The following is a 16,556-nucleotide window of genomic DNA, read 5'->3' on the forward strand; positions in this document are numbered from 1 at the left end:
ACATTACCATTTATTAAATTTTAATTGCAATAATTTTTTGTTTCAGAATTTATCAAGCCAGTTCTGAAGTTTGTGAATACTGTAATGAACAATGTGAAAGTTCCTGCTCTGGCCCAGGTCCCGAACACTGTACAACGTGCAAGCATTTTAGGGATGGTCCATACTGTGTTTCAAAATGCCCTATTACCAAATACGAGGATAATGGAGAATGTAAATTGTGTCATCCAAATTGTGTTGATGGGTGCACTGGACCGAAGAACACTATTGGACCTGGGGCTTGTAACTCATGTGATAAGGCTGTAATGAACGAAAATGCTACAGTTGACGTATGTTTGCATAAGAATGATCCATGTCCTACTGGGTACTTCTTTGAATGGGTTAGACCTCAAGAGCAGGAGTTCCTCAGGCCACTTTCTGGAAAAGCTATTTGTCGTAAATGTCACCCGAGGTGTAAAAAATGTACAGGTTATGGATTTCATGAGCTTGTATGTCAAGAATGTACTAATTATAAAAAAGGCGAGCAGTGCGAAGATGAATGCCTTTCTGATTACTATGCCGATGACACTACTCAAAACTGTCTTCCGTGTCATCAGGAATGTAGAGGATGTAAGGGTCCCGGGCCAGAAAATTGTCTCGCTTGTTATAATTTAAAAATATATCCAGATGGAAACCCATCGCTTAATGCTTCTTTTATATGCACACCGAATTGCTCATCTGAGTATCCGCATAAAGTCGTCCCACAAGATAATTCTGATGCATATTGTTCTGAAATTGTTTTAGGCGCTTTAGAGGCTAATTTGACAACAACAATGATCATTACTGTTGTTGCAGTGGTAGCCTGTGGTATCATTGGGGCTATTATATGGTTTATATTCCATTATCGAAGTGAAATGAAAGTTAAAGAAAATGCCATTAAAATGTCCATGGCTTTAACAGGCTTGGAAGATAATGAACCATTACGTCCCACAAATGCCCCTCCTAATCTTGCTAAACTAAGAATCATTAAAGAAGCAGAAATGAGAAGAGGTGGAATTTTGGGCTTTGGAGCATTCGGAACTGTGTACAAGGGAGTATGGATTCCTGAAGGAGAAACAACAAAGGTTCCGGTTGCAATTAAGATTTTACGTGATGATACCGGTGCAAATAGCAGTAAGGAATTTTTGGAGGAAGCGTATATAATGGCTACGGTAGACCACCCTAATTTATTACAACTTCTTGCCGTTTGCATGACTTCGCAAATGATGCTTGTAACGCAACTAATGCCGCTAGGTTGCTTATTAGATTTTGTACGTAATAATAGTAATAAAATTGGATCTAAACTACTTTTAAATTGGTGCACACAAATAGCTAGAGGAATGGCCTATTTGGAAGAAAAAAGGCTGGTGCATCGAGATCTTGCAGCTAGAAATGTACTGGTACAAACGCCAGCATGTGTCAAAATTACTGATTTTGGTTTGGCGAAATTATTAGATATAAATGAAGAAGAGTATAAAGCCGATGGGGGTAAAATGCCAATAAAATGGCTAGCTTTGGAGTGTATTCAACATCGTATTTTTACTCATAAATCGGACGTTTGGGCGTTTGGCGTTACGGTATGGGAATTATTAACTTTTGGTGGGAAACCATACGATAATGTACCAGCTAGAAATGTTCCTGAGTTATTAGAAAAAGGTGAACGGCTTCCCCAACCTATGATTTGCACAATTGATGTATATATGATCATGATTAAGTGTTGGATGTTGGATGCAGAAAGTCGACCGAGTTTTAAGGAACTAGCAGAAGATTTCACGAAGATGACCCGAGATCCAGGCCGATTTCTTGTCATTCCTGGTGACAGACATTTGAAAACTTTCCAAAATCAAGTAAATATACCTTTCAATACTACCTAATAAAATAATTTACTGACAAAATAGTAACAATAGAATTTTTGTTTTTTATTTTTGATGTTCGTTTTAAGTAAATAAAACATTTTTTCCTTTAGGATGAGAAAGACGTGAGACATTTGGGATTTTCCTTGGAGCATTCCAGCAGCCAATCAGAAGGCGATGAATGCTTGCAACCTTCATCTCGAGCACCTGTTTCCTTTGATTCTTTTTTAAACTCACCACAATCAATACGTATGAAGCTTTGGCCTTCACAATCTGTTGTAACTTCTGATGGTAGTTGTGCTCCTCAAAATCAACACAACTGGAATCAGGAACGTCTTCGATATGCTCAGCAACATGGTCTTAATCCAAGAATGATAAGTTTAGGCAACGAATCTGATTGTTCAAGTTTAAAATGTAGCAGCGATGGTAAAACTGATATAGATGAATACGATTCGGGTAGATCTCAAGCCCAAGTGGGTACACTTAAACTCGAGCTTCCTGTAGACGAAGACGACTATCTTATGCCATCTCCTCAGCAGACTCAAGGTGCTTCCACTTATGTGGACTTGATAGAAGAGTCAGTAAGACATTCGGATAATAGTGCTAGTGATAGTGCAGAGTTTTGTAAAACAAATATAGATAACCCTGAGTATCTTATGAACAATGATGCTCCTTCTCAAACAATTGGGATTCCAACTGTATCTCAAGTGGTACAATCAAATGGAGTTTCAACTTGCAATGTAATGTTAAATGTTCAGCAACCACAATTGTTGCGACCATCTTCTTATGTGCCTCAGAAAAGTTCAGAAGAGGAATCTGATCATGAGTATTATAACGATTTTGATAGGCTTAAAAGGGAATTGCAACCTCTCAAATATAAAGGTGAAACAACTGTCTAAATATTAACTCTTTGAAAGTTTTTAAAGAAATTAGATATTGGTATTGTGAAATGCCACTCACTGTTTATTAACGCCGTCTTCCAAACTGATAAACATTTTGCCACACTGACTAGCTTTAAGTTATGCGGCAACATGTAAATAAAATCATTGTATACTATATCAATAGAGCAAATGCCTTAATTTTATCCCATTAATTCAATACTTACAAGTGTACTGTAAAGAAATATTGGAAGTGACTGGTTTTACTTAAATAGCAATAAGATAATGATATGATGCATTTTATAAATGATAAGTAGGTAGGTAGAAGGTGAGTGAAAAAATGTAGAATTAAAATCATATGCGTGGGACGCTAGACAATAATATTGTGCCATCACATGTGAATACATACTTAGTGTATGTAAATGGCATATTCAAAATCAAAAGTTAATGTAAATAGTTTTACTATTGTTTATAAGTCATTCTGTACATTTAAAGGGTTTTTACTTTTTTACTTTCCCATTTTGTCGTTTTTAAATAGTGTTCATATATAAAATTAGAATTGGCTAATTCAGGGTTTTTTAACCTTAACTATACTTTTCTTGCGAGAATAAGTAAACTATTCGAAAGTGCTTGAAGAATGTTCTTGCCCTTTTATGACTGTGATACTAGTTTTAACAAAAAGTAATTTTATTGTTATGTTTTTAAAACTTTCTCTGTTGATCTTGTGTATTTCTCGAATTATAATATTTTGTACAATGCGTACCTATCCAAAAAAAAATTATTAAATTTCCTGTTTATGTTTTTGTATTTTTGACTTACTTTTTCTAATATTTATTTTTAATTACAAGTACAAGGTGCCTTACTATTTTACAAGTTATTTCACCTTGTTTTTTTGTGTATCTTCTATTCAGTAACAATACATAAGACCAATTTATGTTATATTTATATATATATACTGTACTTTTAAATCAAAATATGAAAAAGACAATCCTGGCGTTTAAAATCTGACGAATTATTTGTAAACATATGGTGAAGCAACTTGTAAGTATTTTTGTTACTATGTTATAAAAATATTTCTAAAATATCTTCTAGTGCCATTAGACTAAAACTAAAACGCACATATTTGGTGAACTCTTGTGCCTTGTAAGAGAAAATGATAATGTACAGACAAAAGTATTTTAATAAAATTGTGTAAGATTTCTTTTGTCATTTCTTTTCAGAAATTTATGACTACAAAATCAGTTGTATATACGGTAATATTGTATTTAGAAGACTTTTAATAGCACACATTCCATAAATTCACTTTTACAACAAATATTTTACTTACTTATAAAACAATTAGTTTTATAGTACTCAGTATTTTATGTTTTATGACGATCAGTTCACATTTTACTTAAGAATTAACAAGGAAAAATGACTAGTTCACTGACTACAGCAAATTACTTAAAAAGATAGCAATACTAATTAAATGCTGTTAGCAAAAAAAATCTTTCTCAATGCTCACTTTTTTGATCTAATTACTATTTCCTTTTGTAAAGCTTAAAGCGGACTGTAGTTTTTTACGTATTTTTGGTGATGTCCATTTACTAGAAGTTGTTATTAATGGTTTGAGATCATTGGGAGAAACACCTTCGTCTACATCATCTGCCTCAGTCTTAATTTCCATTTTCTTAACAAACAAAAAACAGCAATTGAGACTTGTTACCACTGCAATTATGATTAATATACTAACTTGTACAATTAGGCGAAGTAATTGTTGCTGTGTTTCTAATAATGACGATATATCTCTGAGCTTTCTTTTGGTTTTCTCAAGCTCTGACATTAAATAGTCTTCACCACTTTCCATAACCATGTCCAGCCCTGAAATAATAATTTGACTCCATACCAATAGTGAAGCATGTAACTCTGTATTTTGTACAGTGTTGTATTTAATTTTATCAAAAAAGCTGCTGTTTATACACAATTTGCTACACCAAGCTTTTCTAACTAAATGTAGTTGCCCTCTTTTTAATAATTTTTTGGTAAAGTAATTTAAAATTCTCATTTTAATGAGTCATATATATACCTATTCGAAGAAATCCTTGGATTATAGACCAAAAATGTAAATAGATAATGATTAAAAAAGGACATGCAAATGTAATTTATAAATACTTCATATAAGAGCTTTAAGCAGAAAAGCAGTAAAGGAAGTCCTACCGCATTGTCGCCATCGGATGGCTGGTAGCCCTTTGTATCTTCGTTTTGTTCCTGAAAATAGAATGGGCTACATGGCCTCATAACGAAAATAATATGAAAATGAACAAAAAATAGATAGCAAGAAATTTCTAAACAAACACCAACATTTACATGCCATACAAAAACACTTCTAATAGTTTACCGTCATCGGAAAAAGGATTTCCAAACCACTTTCTAATTATACAATCCAGAAAACCAAGTTTACATTTGCTTTCGTTAGGAAACTCGACCAATTCTCTTTTATCAATTCTTTCCAATAATATTTTGGGAAGTTTTCGTTCAAGTTCTGTATGCATTACAACCTATAAAAACAATCAGAATAGTAAATAACAATTACACAAACGTAATGACTTAGAAATTCAAAAAAGTCTTACTTGCATCGCCAGTCGTTTCAATTGAGCATTTCTCCGAACGGATTCGATATCACCAACCGCCAAACCGATAAGCAAGTTCATTAATAGAATGGGCATTAGTACCATAAATACACACAGTATAAAGAAAGCTGGCATGGGAAACGGCAAGTACCTTTGTTCTTCTTTTAAGTAGTATGGTTGTACATATGTGCCCAAAAAATCTATTTCTCCTAACATCATGGAAAATGTCCTAATAAGGGACATTGGAACTGTCTTAAACGATAAGTGTTCGCCCTGTTATACAAAAATACTTAAATAATCATAATATATGTATACATAGTCTTTAAGCATGGAATAGAGAATCTATAAAGGTAGGAAAAACCTTAAAAGAGAGATCACTTGGTACTTCAGGTGTTTAATTAAGTTCTTTAGTACCTTATATTTAAATTTTAGTACCTTATATTTAAATTTAACTATAAAACCTATTTTTAATTAATGTATCGAGTATAATAAACAAAAATAACTTTCAAATCAGTAGGTAAACTTTATAAAATGATTGTTGTTTAAATTCTGATTATAGGTAGGTTATTAGCTTTGCGCCAAGGTATAACGTTTTATCCTGGATCAACTGTTCTATTTTACTGTTACAACTGATTTGTATATTAATCATAATTTAGGCGAACTGATGTAACTAATAAACTAGGTAAGACAGGGAAAGTTGTACTTTAATGAAATTACCTAAAATGGACCACCTTAGCTGTTCTGAGTACCGGGTCGGTAATGTTTCAATCCCAAACTGGAATGAGTTCATGTCGTTAATTATGCATGGAACAAAGTCTTTTGATCAAAGCAAAATTGTGGCGCTTTCGTTTATTAACTTAAATCCTAATGACCTTTCAACCGTCTCTCGAATTTGCATTATCAGAAACGAGAAAAACCAACTAAACAAGCTGGTTAGTGACTTTCGGTCAACCATTATTTCATAAACCTTCTGAATTCTTTTGTGAAAAATATTTGCCTATTATTATGGGGCTGGAAGGGTTCGATTTAATTATGTCATTTACGGGCGTCGTTGGTTTCATTATGCCAGGATCAGGATTAGAAGATTTGTAGTCAACAATATATGCAAGAGTAACTGTAGCTCTCGGGGCACTTTTTTTGATTCATTAAGCTTTAACTATCTCACTGTTGAAAACCCGTGATGTTAACAATACTGCATTGACGAATTTTATACAAGTGCTTTTCGTAATAAAACAATATCCTTGGAAAACATTTCAGCAACAGATATTTTATAGAATTTGCTATTTAATGTTAATAACGCTAAATCGAATTAAAATAGTAATACCTCAAAGTTATGAATACAAAATCATGAAATGCTTAGGTACTGTAATAATTTTCAATAAATACAATACACAGCCTGAATCACATTTAATCTAATTTAATAAATAAACAATACTGGAAAAAAATACAAAACAAGCACTACACTGATACTGGTAATTACCAGCTGATTGAGTGTGGCGTAGTGGTCGTTATTCTTTCCCAGGGCCGAAACTGAGTTTACCTGTACTTTCAACCACGTTTTTATCGAAAACGGTAAACTTTCCGAAACAAACATCTACTTAATTTTTATGTTTTATAGTGCTCTTACTTACTTCTGTTACACCCTGTGTAATATTTACATTGCTAAACAAAAAGTTATTCGATTTGGCTGTTCTATCGCCTACAAGATGTGCTCTGAACCAGTATATATATTGAGGTCAGATCCGTTTTTTGATAAATTATGAAATTTTTTAAATCGGACGGTGTAGTGTGATGTGCCCAACCGTAAATATGCGTGTGTATCGAAGTAGTTATTTAATTTTCTGTAAGGAGATGTAATAATAATAGTCAGATTTGTGTCTATTTTCTGCTTTTTACTGTTTATTGTAATTTTAAGTATTCTTTTTTCTGTCGTTATGTTGCGATTTTCTATAATCGTAGAAATTGAATTAAGCGCCAGCGACCATGTTTTTCAAAGTGGCGACTCTACCTGACTTGCGATTGCTTTGGGACTTTAGGATTTCCTTTCTACACTAGAAGACCTATCGATCACCGTTTAAAAATAAATGTTCAGAAACACTTCACTCAAAAACTAAGATTTGCCTGAACTCGAAATCACTCTCTTTAAAAATTGACCAACATCAAAAACACATACACATACCTGCCTACAGTATACAATAAATACATATGATATGTACATGTTTGCAAAATGGAATCACAGAATAGAGACAAAGGCTAGTTTAAATGACAAACCAACTTCGACGTTTAGCGTTTTGTAAGGTTTTATCAACGCAGAATTTAAAGCTATTTTTTGATAGGGGTGTGCAGGTCCTATTTTTCAAAGTGATAAATTTTCTTCAATAAAGGAAGATTTAGGGAGAATAAGCTATTTCTTTCGTGTCCACTTTTATGATAGAAATACAGCTGCTATTACATTGAAGATTTGGAAAAAGAAGTCTTTGTTATGGTTATTAATCCTCCTACAATTTTATTCCGATCGAATAAATAGGTGAGCAACAATTAATTTCTTTATAAAAAAATATTCATTTCGTAATGTTACCAAATTGGCATTTGTATTTAAAAACAAATTAATTTTCAGACCGCCTCACCCTTATCGAAAAAGTGATTTTAAGCAATTTTCTCATTTAAGTCTTCTTCTACTAATTCATTTGAAAACAAATTATAGAAGAAAACGAAGAAAAACATCGAAAAAACGACGTTAAATTATAATATTCTTTACACTTGTGAGCGTGCGCACAAAATTAACATAATGTACGTAATTTTTTACTAATTTACATGAAAAAATCATGTCTAGTTAAAAAATAGCAATTTTTTAGTTAATTCACCTAGCCTACCTACATTAAATAAAAATGATAAGAATAGCTACCAAATTTGAATATAGATAGAAAAATTGTTCCAGTTATAACTTACCTTAGACATTAAGATATAAAACGCGAGTCCAAAGGCTATTATCAATATGGAGAAAACAAGTAAAACTTTTATCAGTGTTTGCAATATTTCCAAGAACATGACCACATAAATTCCAACTTGATCAAAACGTTGTAGCAGCAACAATAAGTTAAACCAACTTAGGAAAACAGTCAAAGAGGCGCAGGAAAATTGAAGTTCAGTCACACTGCTACTGGACAGTGGAATTACTGTAATTGTAGCAGAGATATAAAGCATCCACGAAACTAAATTCGTTGGATCCAGAAAGTAATTATATTTTTGTTGGTAAATTTGAATTACTTCGCGAATAGTGTTTACCATCAGATAAACAGTGATTACAACTGCTCCAGTGTACATAAAAGGTGTTGTTTTAACGTGTAGTATGGCATTTTTCGTTTTTTCCCAATATTCCTTAAAATAGAACGTTTGGGTATAAAATATTTAATTTTTATGATTATTGTAGCTAATACCTCATAGGTTAAATCTGTTTTGTTTTCATTTTGACCGGTATAAACATACAACCTTTCGTTTTCTACTGGCTTGTAGTGTTGCAAATCCTCATCATCATCATTTTCCATAAGTTGAGAAGATAAGAGAGTAACAAAAACCAAGAAAATACTGTAGAAAAGTAAATTTGCCAAATGAAAGTACTTTCCATACGAATTCCATTTCATTTGAAGATATTTTTGACTCAGTGGGTGAGCTAAAAGTTCTACTCTTCCATGTGACACCATCGCCTACGAAAAGGAATGAATTGTGGATACAAGGTGAAATAAATTATTTACAGTTTACATTTAGGGCAGGGAGGGGTATTGGCTGTGATATATTCACTGCTTCTCCAGTTTTTCCATCCATATCAGCGTAAAATTGAGGACATTCGAAACAGGAGAAGCTGTAGGTAATCTAAAAAAAACAAAACAGGATCAGTTTTCTTATTCTTCATTCTGTTTTGCAGTGCTTACATAAAATGACTTGGAGTCCTTTTTGCAGTTGGCTTTCGTTATACATTTATCTTGAACTGCCTCGAAGACTTTTGGCATGGAAGCTATTAGAGCAAGGGTTACGCAAGGATGTTTGTCAGATCTTAGCGTCATCACTTCTTCAGCTCTGAGGAAAATATTAATTTTATAAATAACTTTTAAATTAANGAAGTAAGTTAAAATGATACAAATCAATTTTATTCTTTTGACTGATTTTCGAAAGTTACAGAGCCTGCACAAACATATAATCATTATTCGCTTCGCTAAATACATACAGAGTGTCTCACTGTGATCACCCATTAAATATAAAAATTCACCTTCAATTTCAATCCCACTACAAACTACCTCAAGTTAATGAGGGAAAAATTTGTTGCTGTTGTAACACTCTTGTCGGGAAAAGTATTTCATAGTTATGGTACAAATAGTTTTCGTTATAGTTTTAAGTTAAATCGTACCTTTGTTTTTAAAAAAAGTGTGTGTAGGGGGCGAGATCCTTTGGCATTATTCTATTTACCTATTTACCACAGTCGCTTTTACAATTTCTTTTTTGGAATACTTTCCTTTGATAACAAATATCTAGACCTTACAATGGTTGAATTTTGAATACGTTTTTGTTTCCTTTACTGTTTTGATCTATTCTTGATAATCAATACCTTTCTTTTATAATACAAAGTTGTACACTTAAAATTAAGTTTTATCAGTCGTCTTCGGAAATTCTTACTTGTGCTTAATTTAAATAGTTAACTCCTGAAAAATCTGCTTAATTTCTATCAGTTCTAAAATTTTTTAATTATTGTAACTAATGTTAGTAACTCTTGGGATGTAAACTTAAGCCAACCTTTACCACATTGTGTTTTTAATGTATTATGTATAACATAAATTATTTCCATTTCAGGGTGTAACCAATTACGAATTTGTATTAAAAAAATGATTTTTTTTTTAACATTTACCATGTCCTTGAGGAAAACCTGTAAGATTTACCGAACAAATCGTGGTGAAAGTATGAGATAAACAACTGTTTACAACTATTTTGGGTATTTAAATGTTAATAATACAAAAATTGAAAGGTTTGTTTGATAACCTATAATGCAGATAATAAGTACATAATAACAAAGATCAATACATAATTTTTGTCCGTTCTAAAAGTGTGTATCGCGACACATGAGATAGGTAACTGATAATGCAGCTATATTTGAAGTGTCTTGTACCTAGATACGTGGGAGGACCGGTTGCTAAGTATTACGTGATGGTGTAACGCTTTTCATTTCTATATCGAAACTACAACCTACAACATTGTTTTATTTTGAATATTTTGAGTTCCTTGCCCTTGTTCATAATTGGTTATTTCTTTAGAACACGCGCCGAAATTTAACGGTTTTCACCGCAAGCAAAAAATGCTTTCCAGTTCACCGTTACTATATACTACGTGTTTTGACAAAATAATATGCAGGTATTTAATTATCAAGTGAAGTATAACTCAACATATTTTTGTGAACAAAATTAGTTATTTAAATGTAAGAATTTGGTAGATATAAACCTAGATCGGTAAAGTATTCTGTATGTATACGTACTAAATAATAAATAGATAGGTATAAGTGCCATCAAAGAATTAGGCTCAGAATAAATACTCGTCAGGCCAACTCAACTGATAAGAAAGACAAATATTTACGATCAGGTAAATCTAGAAATATCTTGGAAAAGCATCGTGTTGCTGAAACTGTAAAATAAATATTATGTTTCTTCGCGCTATTAAATCATGATGTCTCTCATGTATAACATATAATACATACTATGTTTTTAAAGGTTTTTATTTTTTTAACATTAGTACTCGTATATGTTACTAGAAAATTTTGATCACATAGACATTGTTGACTAAATAAAAAACAATTTTAAAAATTACCAATAAGTTGAAACACATGTTGATAGAAGTTCATAAAGGTTTAATTTTTTGTGGTTTCATAAAGGCCTTATTGTGTAAAATCGAAGTTTCATTGCATATACCTAGAATGAAGTAAGTTAAAATGATACAAATCAATTTTATTCTTTTGACTGATTTTCGAAAGTTACAGAGCCTGCACAAACATATAATCATTATTCGCTTCGCTAAATACATACAGAGTGTCTCACTGTGATCACCCATTAAAATATTTAGAAAACTACTTGGATTTATAATTTGTACAATGGCGTTATTAGGTATGTTCTCCCCAATTAAAATAATTGCATCTATGTAGCACCCCCCGTTATATCGGAAGTTGGCATCAACTTCATTATTTTAAATGGAACACTTTATATAATATGACGGTTTTGAATTCTACTTGGACTTTCATAAGGCTTTCCTGCTTCTAAAATTTACTGTTTTCGAGATATTTATTTCAAAAAAGTAGCACAACAGTAGGTAGCGAGAAAGCATGTCTATTTTACAGTAAAAAAGCTGGAGCAACAATTCTTTAGGAGAGATAGCTATACTTTCAAGCTTCCTGCCTATACTTTCAAAGTGAATTAATGACAGATTTGTCATAGATTAATGCAGAATTTTTTTTCTCTTTCGAATGGTACTATGGTTCCTTAATTTTCAAATTATTTACTGTTCGGAAAAAAATTGTTAATTTAACAGTGTATTTTTCAATCAGTAGATATAGAAACAAGTGGTATTTTTTTTTTGTAATACGGGTTTTAAAAAATTCTTCTGTAATAACTGAGTTTTTTTGTTTCAGTATGCATTGGTACAAACGGACGTTGGTCAGTTCCGTCAAACAGGGAGCATCACTACAGGAACCTGAAGAATCGCTATACGAATTGTACTTACGTGGACGGCAATTTGGAACTCACCTGGTTACAAGACGAAAACTTCGATCTCAGTTTTTTACAATACATCCGAGAAGTGACGGGCTACGTTCTCATTTCGCATGTTGATTTAAGGCGAGTCGTGTTACCACGTCTACAAATAATCCGCGGACGAACTTTATTCAAAATGACCAGTTACACTGAGGAATTTGCTATAATCGTTACAACATCAAAGATGTATTCGCTCGAGCTTCCCGCACTACGTGATGTACTAAGTGGCAGCGTGGGCCTTTTTAGTAACTACAATCTTTGTCACGTCAAGACAATAAACTGGGATGAAATAATTTCTGATCCAAAAGGTCATTATGTATATCGGTACAACTTCGTTTCACCTGAAAGAGAGTGCCCTCCGTGTCACAAAAGTTGTGAGCATGGATGCTGGGGTGAAGGCGAGGAAAACTGTCAGAAGTTTTCCAAGGTTACATGTAGTCCTCAATGTTATCAGGGTCGATGTTTTGGTTCAAATCCTAGAGAATGTTGTCATCTGTTTTGTGCGGGTGGTTGTACGGGTCCAAAACAAAGCGATTGTATTGCGTGCAAAAATTTCTATGACGATGGGGTTTGTACACAAGAATGTCCACCAATGCAAATATACAATCCCATCACCTATTCTTGGGAACCAAATCCAAGTGGAAAATATGCATATGGAGCAACATGCGTTAAAAATTGTCCAGAACATCTTCTCAAGGACAACGGTGCGTGTGTGAAATCGTGTCCACTAAGTAAGAAAGCGGTAAACGGGGAATGTATACCTTGTAATGGTCCCTGTCCAAAAACTTGTCATGGCGATGTACCGATTAATGCAGCAAACATCGATGATTTTAAAGATTGTACAGTAATTGAAGGTTATATACACATTTTAGAGAACAGTTTTACTGGTTATCAACATGTTTATTCTAATTCAACTTTTGGGGAACGCTACCCACCCATGCATCCGAACCGCTTAGAGGTTTTCAGCACTTTAAAAGAAATCACAGGTTTTCTAAATATTCAAGCCTATCATCCAGACTTTAAAAATCTTTCATACTTTCGAAATCTAGAGATAATTGGAGGTAGAACTGTTCACGATTACTTTTCTTCCCTGTATATTGTTAAAACTTCATTGGAATCCCTTGAACTAAAATCACTAAAGAAAATTAATTCTGGCACGGTCGTTATTTTGGAAAATAAACATTTATGCTTTGCTGATGGAATTAATTGGCGTAAAATAATTAAAAGCTCCGAACATATGGCATTTCTTCAAAACAACAAAGATTTGAAAAAATGTGCAGCAAGTGGATTAGTATGTGATGAACAATGTAGTAACGATGGATGTTGGGGCCCTGGACCAGATCAATGTTTATCTTGTGCACACTTCAGCTTAGGAAGCACTTGTTTGCAAAACTGCAGCATTATGCCAAGGTATTTTATTTGTTTTTACATTACCATTTATTAAATTTTAATTGCAATAATTTTTTGTTTCAGAATTTATCAAGCCAGTTCTGAAGTTTGTGAATACTGTAATGAACAATGTGAAAGTTCCTGCTCTGGCCCAGGTCCCGAACACTGTACAACGTGCAAGCATTTTAGGGATGGTCCATACTGTGTTTCAAAATGCCCTATTACCAAATACGAGGATAATGGAGAATGTAAATTGTGTCATCCAAATTGTGTTGATGGGTGCACTGGACCGAAGAACACTATTGGACCTGGGGCTTGTAACTCATGTGATAAGGCTGTAATGAACGAAAATGCTACAGTTGACGTATGTTTGCATAAGAATGATCCATGTCCTACTGGGTACTTCTTTGAATGGGTTAGACCTCAAGAGCAGGAGTTCCTCAGGCCACTTTCTGGAAAAGCTATTTGTCGTAAATGTCACCCGAGGTGTAAAAAATGTACAGGTTATGGATTTCATGAGCTTGTATGTCAAGAATGTACTAATTATAAAAAAGGCGAGCAGTGCGAAGATGAATGCCTTTCTGATTACTATGCCGATGACACTACTCAAAACTGTCTTCCGTGTCATCAGGAATGTAGAGGATGTAAGGGTCCCGGGCCAGAAAATTGTCTCGCTTGTTATAATTTAAAAATATATCCAGATGGAAACCCATCGCTTAATGCTTCTTTTATATGCACACCGAATTGCTCATCTGAGTATCCGCATAAAGTCGTCCCACAAGATAATTCTGATGCATATTGTTCTGAAATTGTTTTAGGCGCTTTAGAGGCTAATTTGACAACAACAATGATCATTACTGTTGTTGCAGTGGTAGCCTGTGGTATCATTGGGGCTATTATATGGTTTATATTCCATTATCGAAGTGAAATGAAAGTTAAAGAAAATGCCATTAAAATGTCCATGGCTTTAACAGGCTTGGAAGATAATGAACCATTACGTCCCACAAATGCCCCTCCTAATCTTGCTAAACTAAGAATCATTAAAGAAGCAGAAATGAGAAGAGGTGGAATTTTGGGCTTTGGAGCATTCGGAACTGTGTACAAGGGAGTATGGATTCCTGAAGGAGAAACAACAAAGGTTCCGGTTGCAATTAAGATTTTACGTGATGATACCGGTGCAAATAGCAGTAAGGAATTTTTGGAGGAAGCGTATATAATGGCTACGGTAGACCACCCTAATTTATTACAACTTCTTGCCGTTTGCATGACTTCGCAAATGATGCTTGTAACGCAACTAATGCCGCTAGGTTGCTTATTAGATTTTGTACGTAATAATAGTAATAAAATTGGATCTAAACTACTTTTAAATTGGTGCACACAAATAGCTAGAGGAATGGCCTATTTGGAAGAAAAAAGGCTGGTGCATCGAGATCTTGCAGCTAGAAATGTACTGGTACAAACGCCAGCATGTGTCAAAATTACTGATTTTGGTTTGGCGAAATTATTAGATATAAATGAAGAAGAGTATAAAGCCGATGGGGGTAAAATGCCAATAAAATGGCTAGCTTTGGAGTGTATTCAACATCGTATTTTTACTCATAAATCGGACGTTTGGGCGTTTGGCGTTACGGTATGGGAATTATTAACTTTTGGTGGGAAACCATACGATAATGTACCAGCTAGAAATGTTCCTGAGTTATTAGAAAAAGGTGAACGGCTTCCCCAACCTATGATTTGCACAATTGATGTATATATGATCATGATTAAGTGTTGGATGTTGGATGCAGAAAGTCGACCGAGTTTTAAGGAACTAGCAGAAGATTTCACGAAGATGACCCGAGATCCAGGCCGATTTCTTGTCATTCCTGGTGACAGACATTTGAAAACTTTCCAAAATCAAGTAAATATACCTTTCAATACTACCTAATAAAATAATTTACTGACAAAATAGTAACAATAGAATTTTTGTTTTTTATTTTTAATGTTCGTTTTAAGTAAATAAAACATTTTTTCCTTTAGGATGAGAAAGACGTGAGACATTTGGGATTTTCCTTGGAGCATTCCAGCAGCCAATCAGAAGGCGATGAATGCTTGCAACCTTCATCTCGAGCACCTGTTTCCTTTGATTCTTTTTTAAACTCACCACAATCAATACGTATGAAGCTTTGGCCTTCACAATCTGTTGTAACTTCTGATGGTAGTTGTGCTCCTCAAAATCAACACAACTGGAATCAGGAACGTCTTCGATATGCTCAGCAACATGGTCTTAATCCAAGAATGATAAGTTTAGGCAACGAATCTGATTGTTCAAGTTTAAAATGTAGCAGCGATGGTAAAACTGATATAGATGAATACGATTCGGGTAGATCTCAAGCCCAAGTGGGTACACTTAAACTCGAGCTTCCTGTAGACGAAGACGACTATCTTATGCCATCTCCTCAGCAGACTCAAGGTGCTTCCACTTATGTGGACTTGATAGAAGAGTCAGTAAGACATTCGGATAATAGTGCTAGTGATAGTGCAGAGTTTTGTAAAACAAATATAGATAACCCTGAGTATCTTATGAACAATGATGCTCCTTCTCAAACAATTGGGATTCCAACTGTATCTCAAGTGGTACAATCAAATGGAGTTTCAACTTGCAATGTAATGTTAAATGTTCAGCAACCACAATTGTTGCGACCATCTTCTTATGTGCCTCAGAAAAGTTCAGAAGAGGAATCTGATCATGAGTATTATAACGATTTTGATAGGCTTAAAAGGGAATTGCAACCTCTCAAATATAAAGGTGAAACAACTGTCTAAATATTAACTCTTTGAAAGTTTTTAAAGAAATTAGATATTGGTATTGTGAAATGCCACTCACTGTTTATTAACGCCGTCTTCCAAACTGATAAACATTTTGCCACACTGACTAGCTTTAAGTTATGCGGCAACATGTAAATAAAATCATTGTATACTATATCAATAGAGCAAATGCCTTAATTTTATCCCATTAATTCAATACTTACAAGTGTACTGTAAAGAAAT

The 16,556-nt window shown here is 33.7% G+C and overlaps 3 protein-coding genes across 4 annotated transcripts in view; 2 read left to right on the forward strand and 1 right to left on the reverse strand.

Annotated features, from left to right (window-relative positions):
* The window catches only part of LOC108735607 (epidermal growth factor receptor), a 199,700-nt gene extending 195,753 nt beyond the window's left edge, over nt 1-3,947 (forward strand). For both annotated transcript variants that reach the window (XM_018467645.1, XM_018467644.1), the window contains exons 3-4: nt 47-1,862; nt 1,982-3,947. In XM_018467645.1, the coding sequence (XP_018323147.1) occupies nt 47-1,862; nt 1,982-2,767 (2,602 nt within the window). In that variant the 3' untranslated portion in view covers nt 2,768-3,947. The remainder of the gene's footprint in view (nt 1-46; nt 1,863-1,981) is intronic.
* Nucleotides 3,577-16,556, reverse strand: part of LOC108735595 (transient receptor potential cation channel subfamily A member 1) — a 124,085-nt gene continuing 111,105 nt past the window's right edge. Inside the window, exons 11-19 of the mRNA XM_018467608.1 lie at nt 9,285-9,429; nt 9,115-9,225; nt 8,793-9,059; nt 8,305-8,733; nt 5,356-5,628; nt 5,124-5,283; nt 4,943-4,993; nt 4,479-4,606; nt 3,577-4,415 (exon numbers count right to left, since the gene is read on the reverse strand). Of these exons, the coding sequence (XP_018323110.1) occupies nt 4,260-4,415; nt 4,479-4,606; nt 4,943-4,993; nt 5,124-5,283; nt 5,356-5,628; nt 8,305-8,733; nt 8,793-9,059; nt 9,115-9,225; nt 9,285-9,429 (1,720 nt within the window). The 3' untranslated portion in view covers nt 3,577-4,259. The remainder of the gene's footprint in view (nt 4,416-4,478; nt 4,607-4,942; nt 4,994-5,123; nt 5,284-5,355; nt 5,629-8,304; nt 8,734-8,792; nt 9,060-9,114; nt 9,226-9,284; nt 9,430-16,556) is intronic.
* Nucleotides 10,254-16,550, forward strand: LOC112904058 (epidermal growth factor receptor-like). Its single transcript, XM_025973255.1, has 5 exons — nt 10,254-10,272; nt 10,888-10,977; nt 12,017-13,547; nt 13,611-15,426; nt 15,546-16,550. The coding sequence occupies exons 1-5, from the start codon at nt 10,254-10,256 to the stop codon at nt 16,329-16,331; spliced, it is 4,242 nt and encodes a 1,413-aa protein (XP_025829040.1). The 3' UTR covers nt 16,332-16,550.

This window comes from Agrilus planipennis, unplaced genomic scaffold (assembly GCF_000699045.2).
Source record: "Agrilus planipennis isolate EAB-ADULT unplaced genomic scaffold, Apla_2.0 scaffold101, whole genome shotgun sequence".
Taxonomy (NCBI): Eukaryota; Metazoa; Arthropoda; class Insecta; order Coleoptera; family Buprestidae; genus Agrilus; species Agrilus planipennis.

Coding starts and splice junctions, on each gene's coding strand:
- LOC112904058 (XM_025973255.1), top strand. Junction 10,978..12,016: donor AGACAAATATTTACGATCAG/GTAAATCTAGAA, acceptor TTTTTGTTTCAG/TATGCATTGGTACAAACGGA. Junction 13,548..13,610: donor AACTGCAGCATTATGCCAAG/GTATTTTATTTG, acceptor TTTTTGTTTCAG/AATTTATCAAGCCAGTTCTG.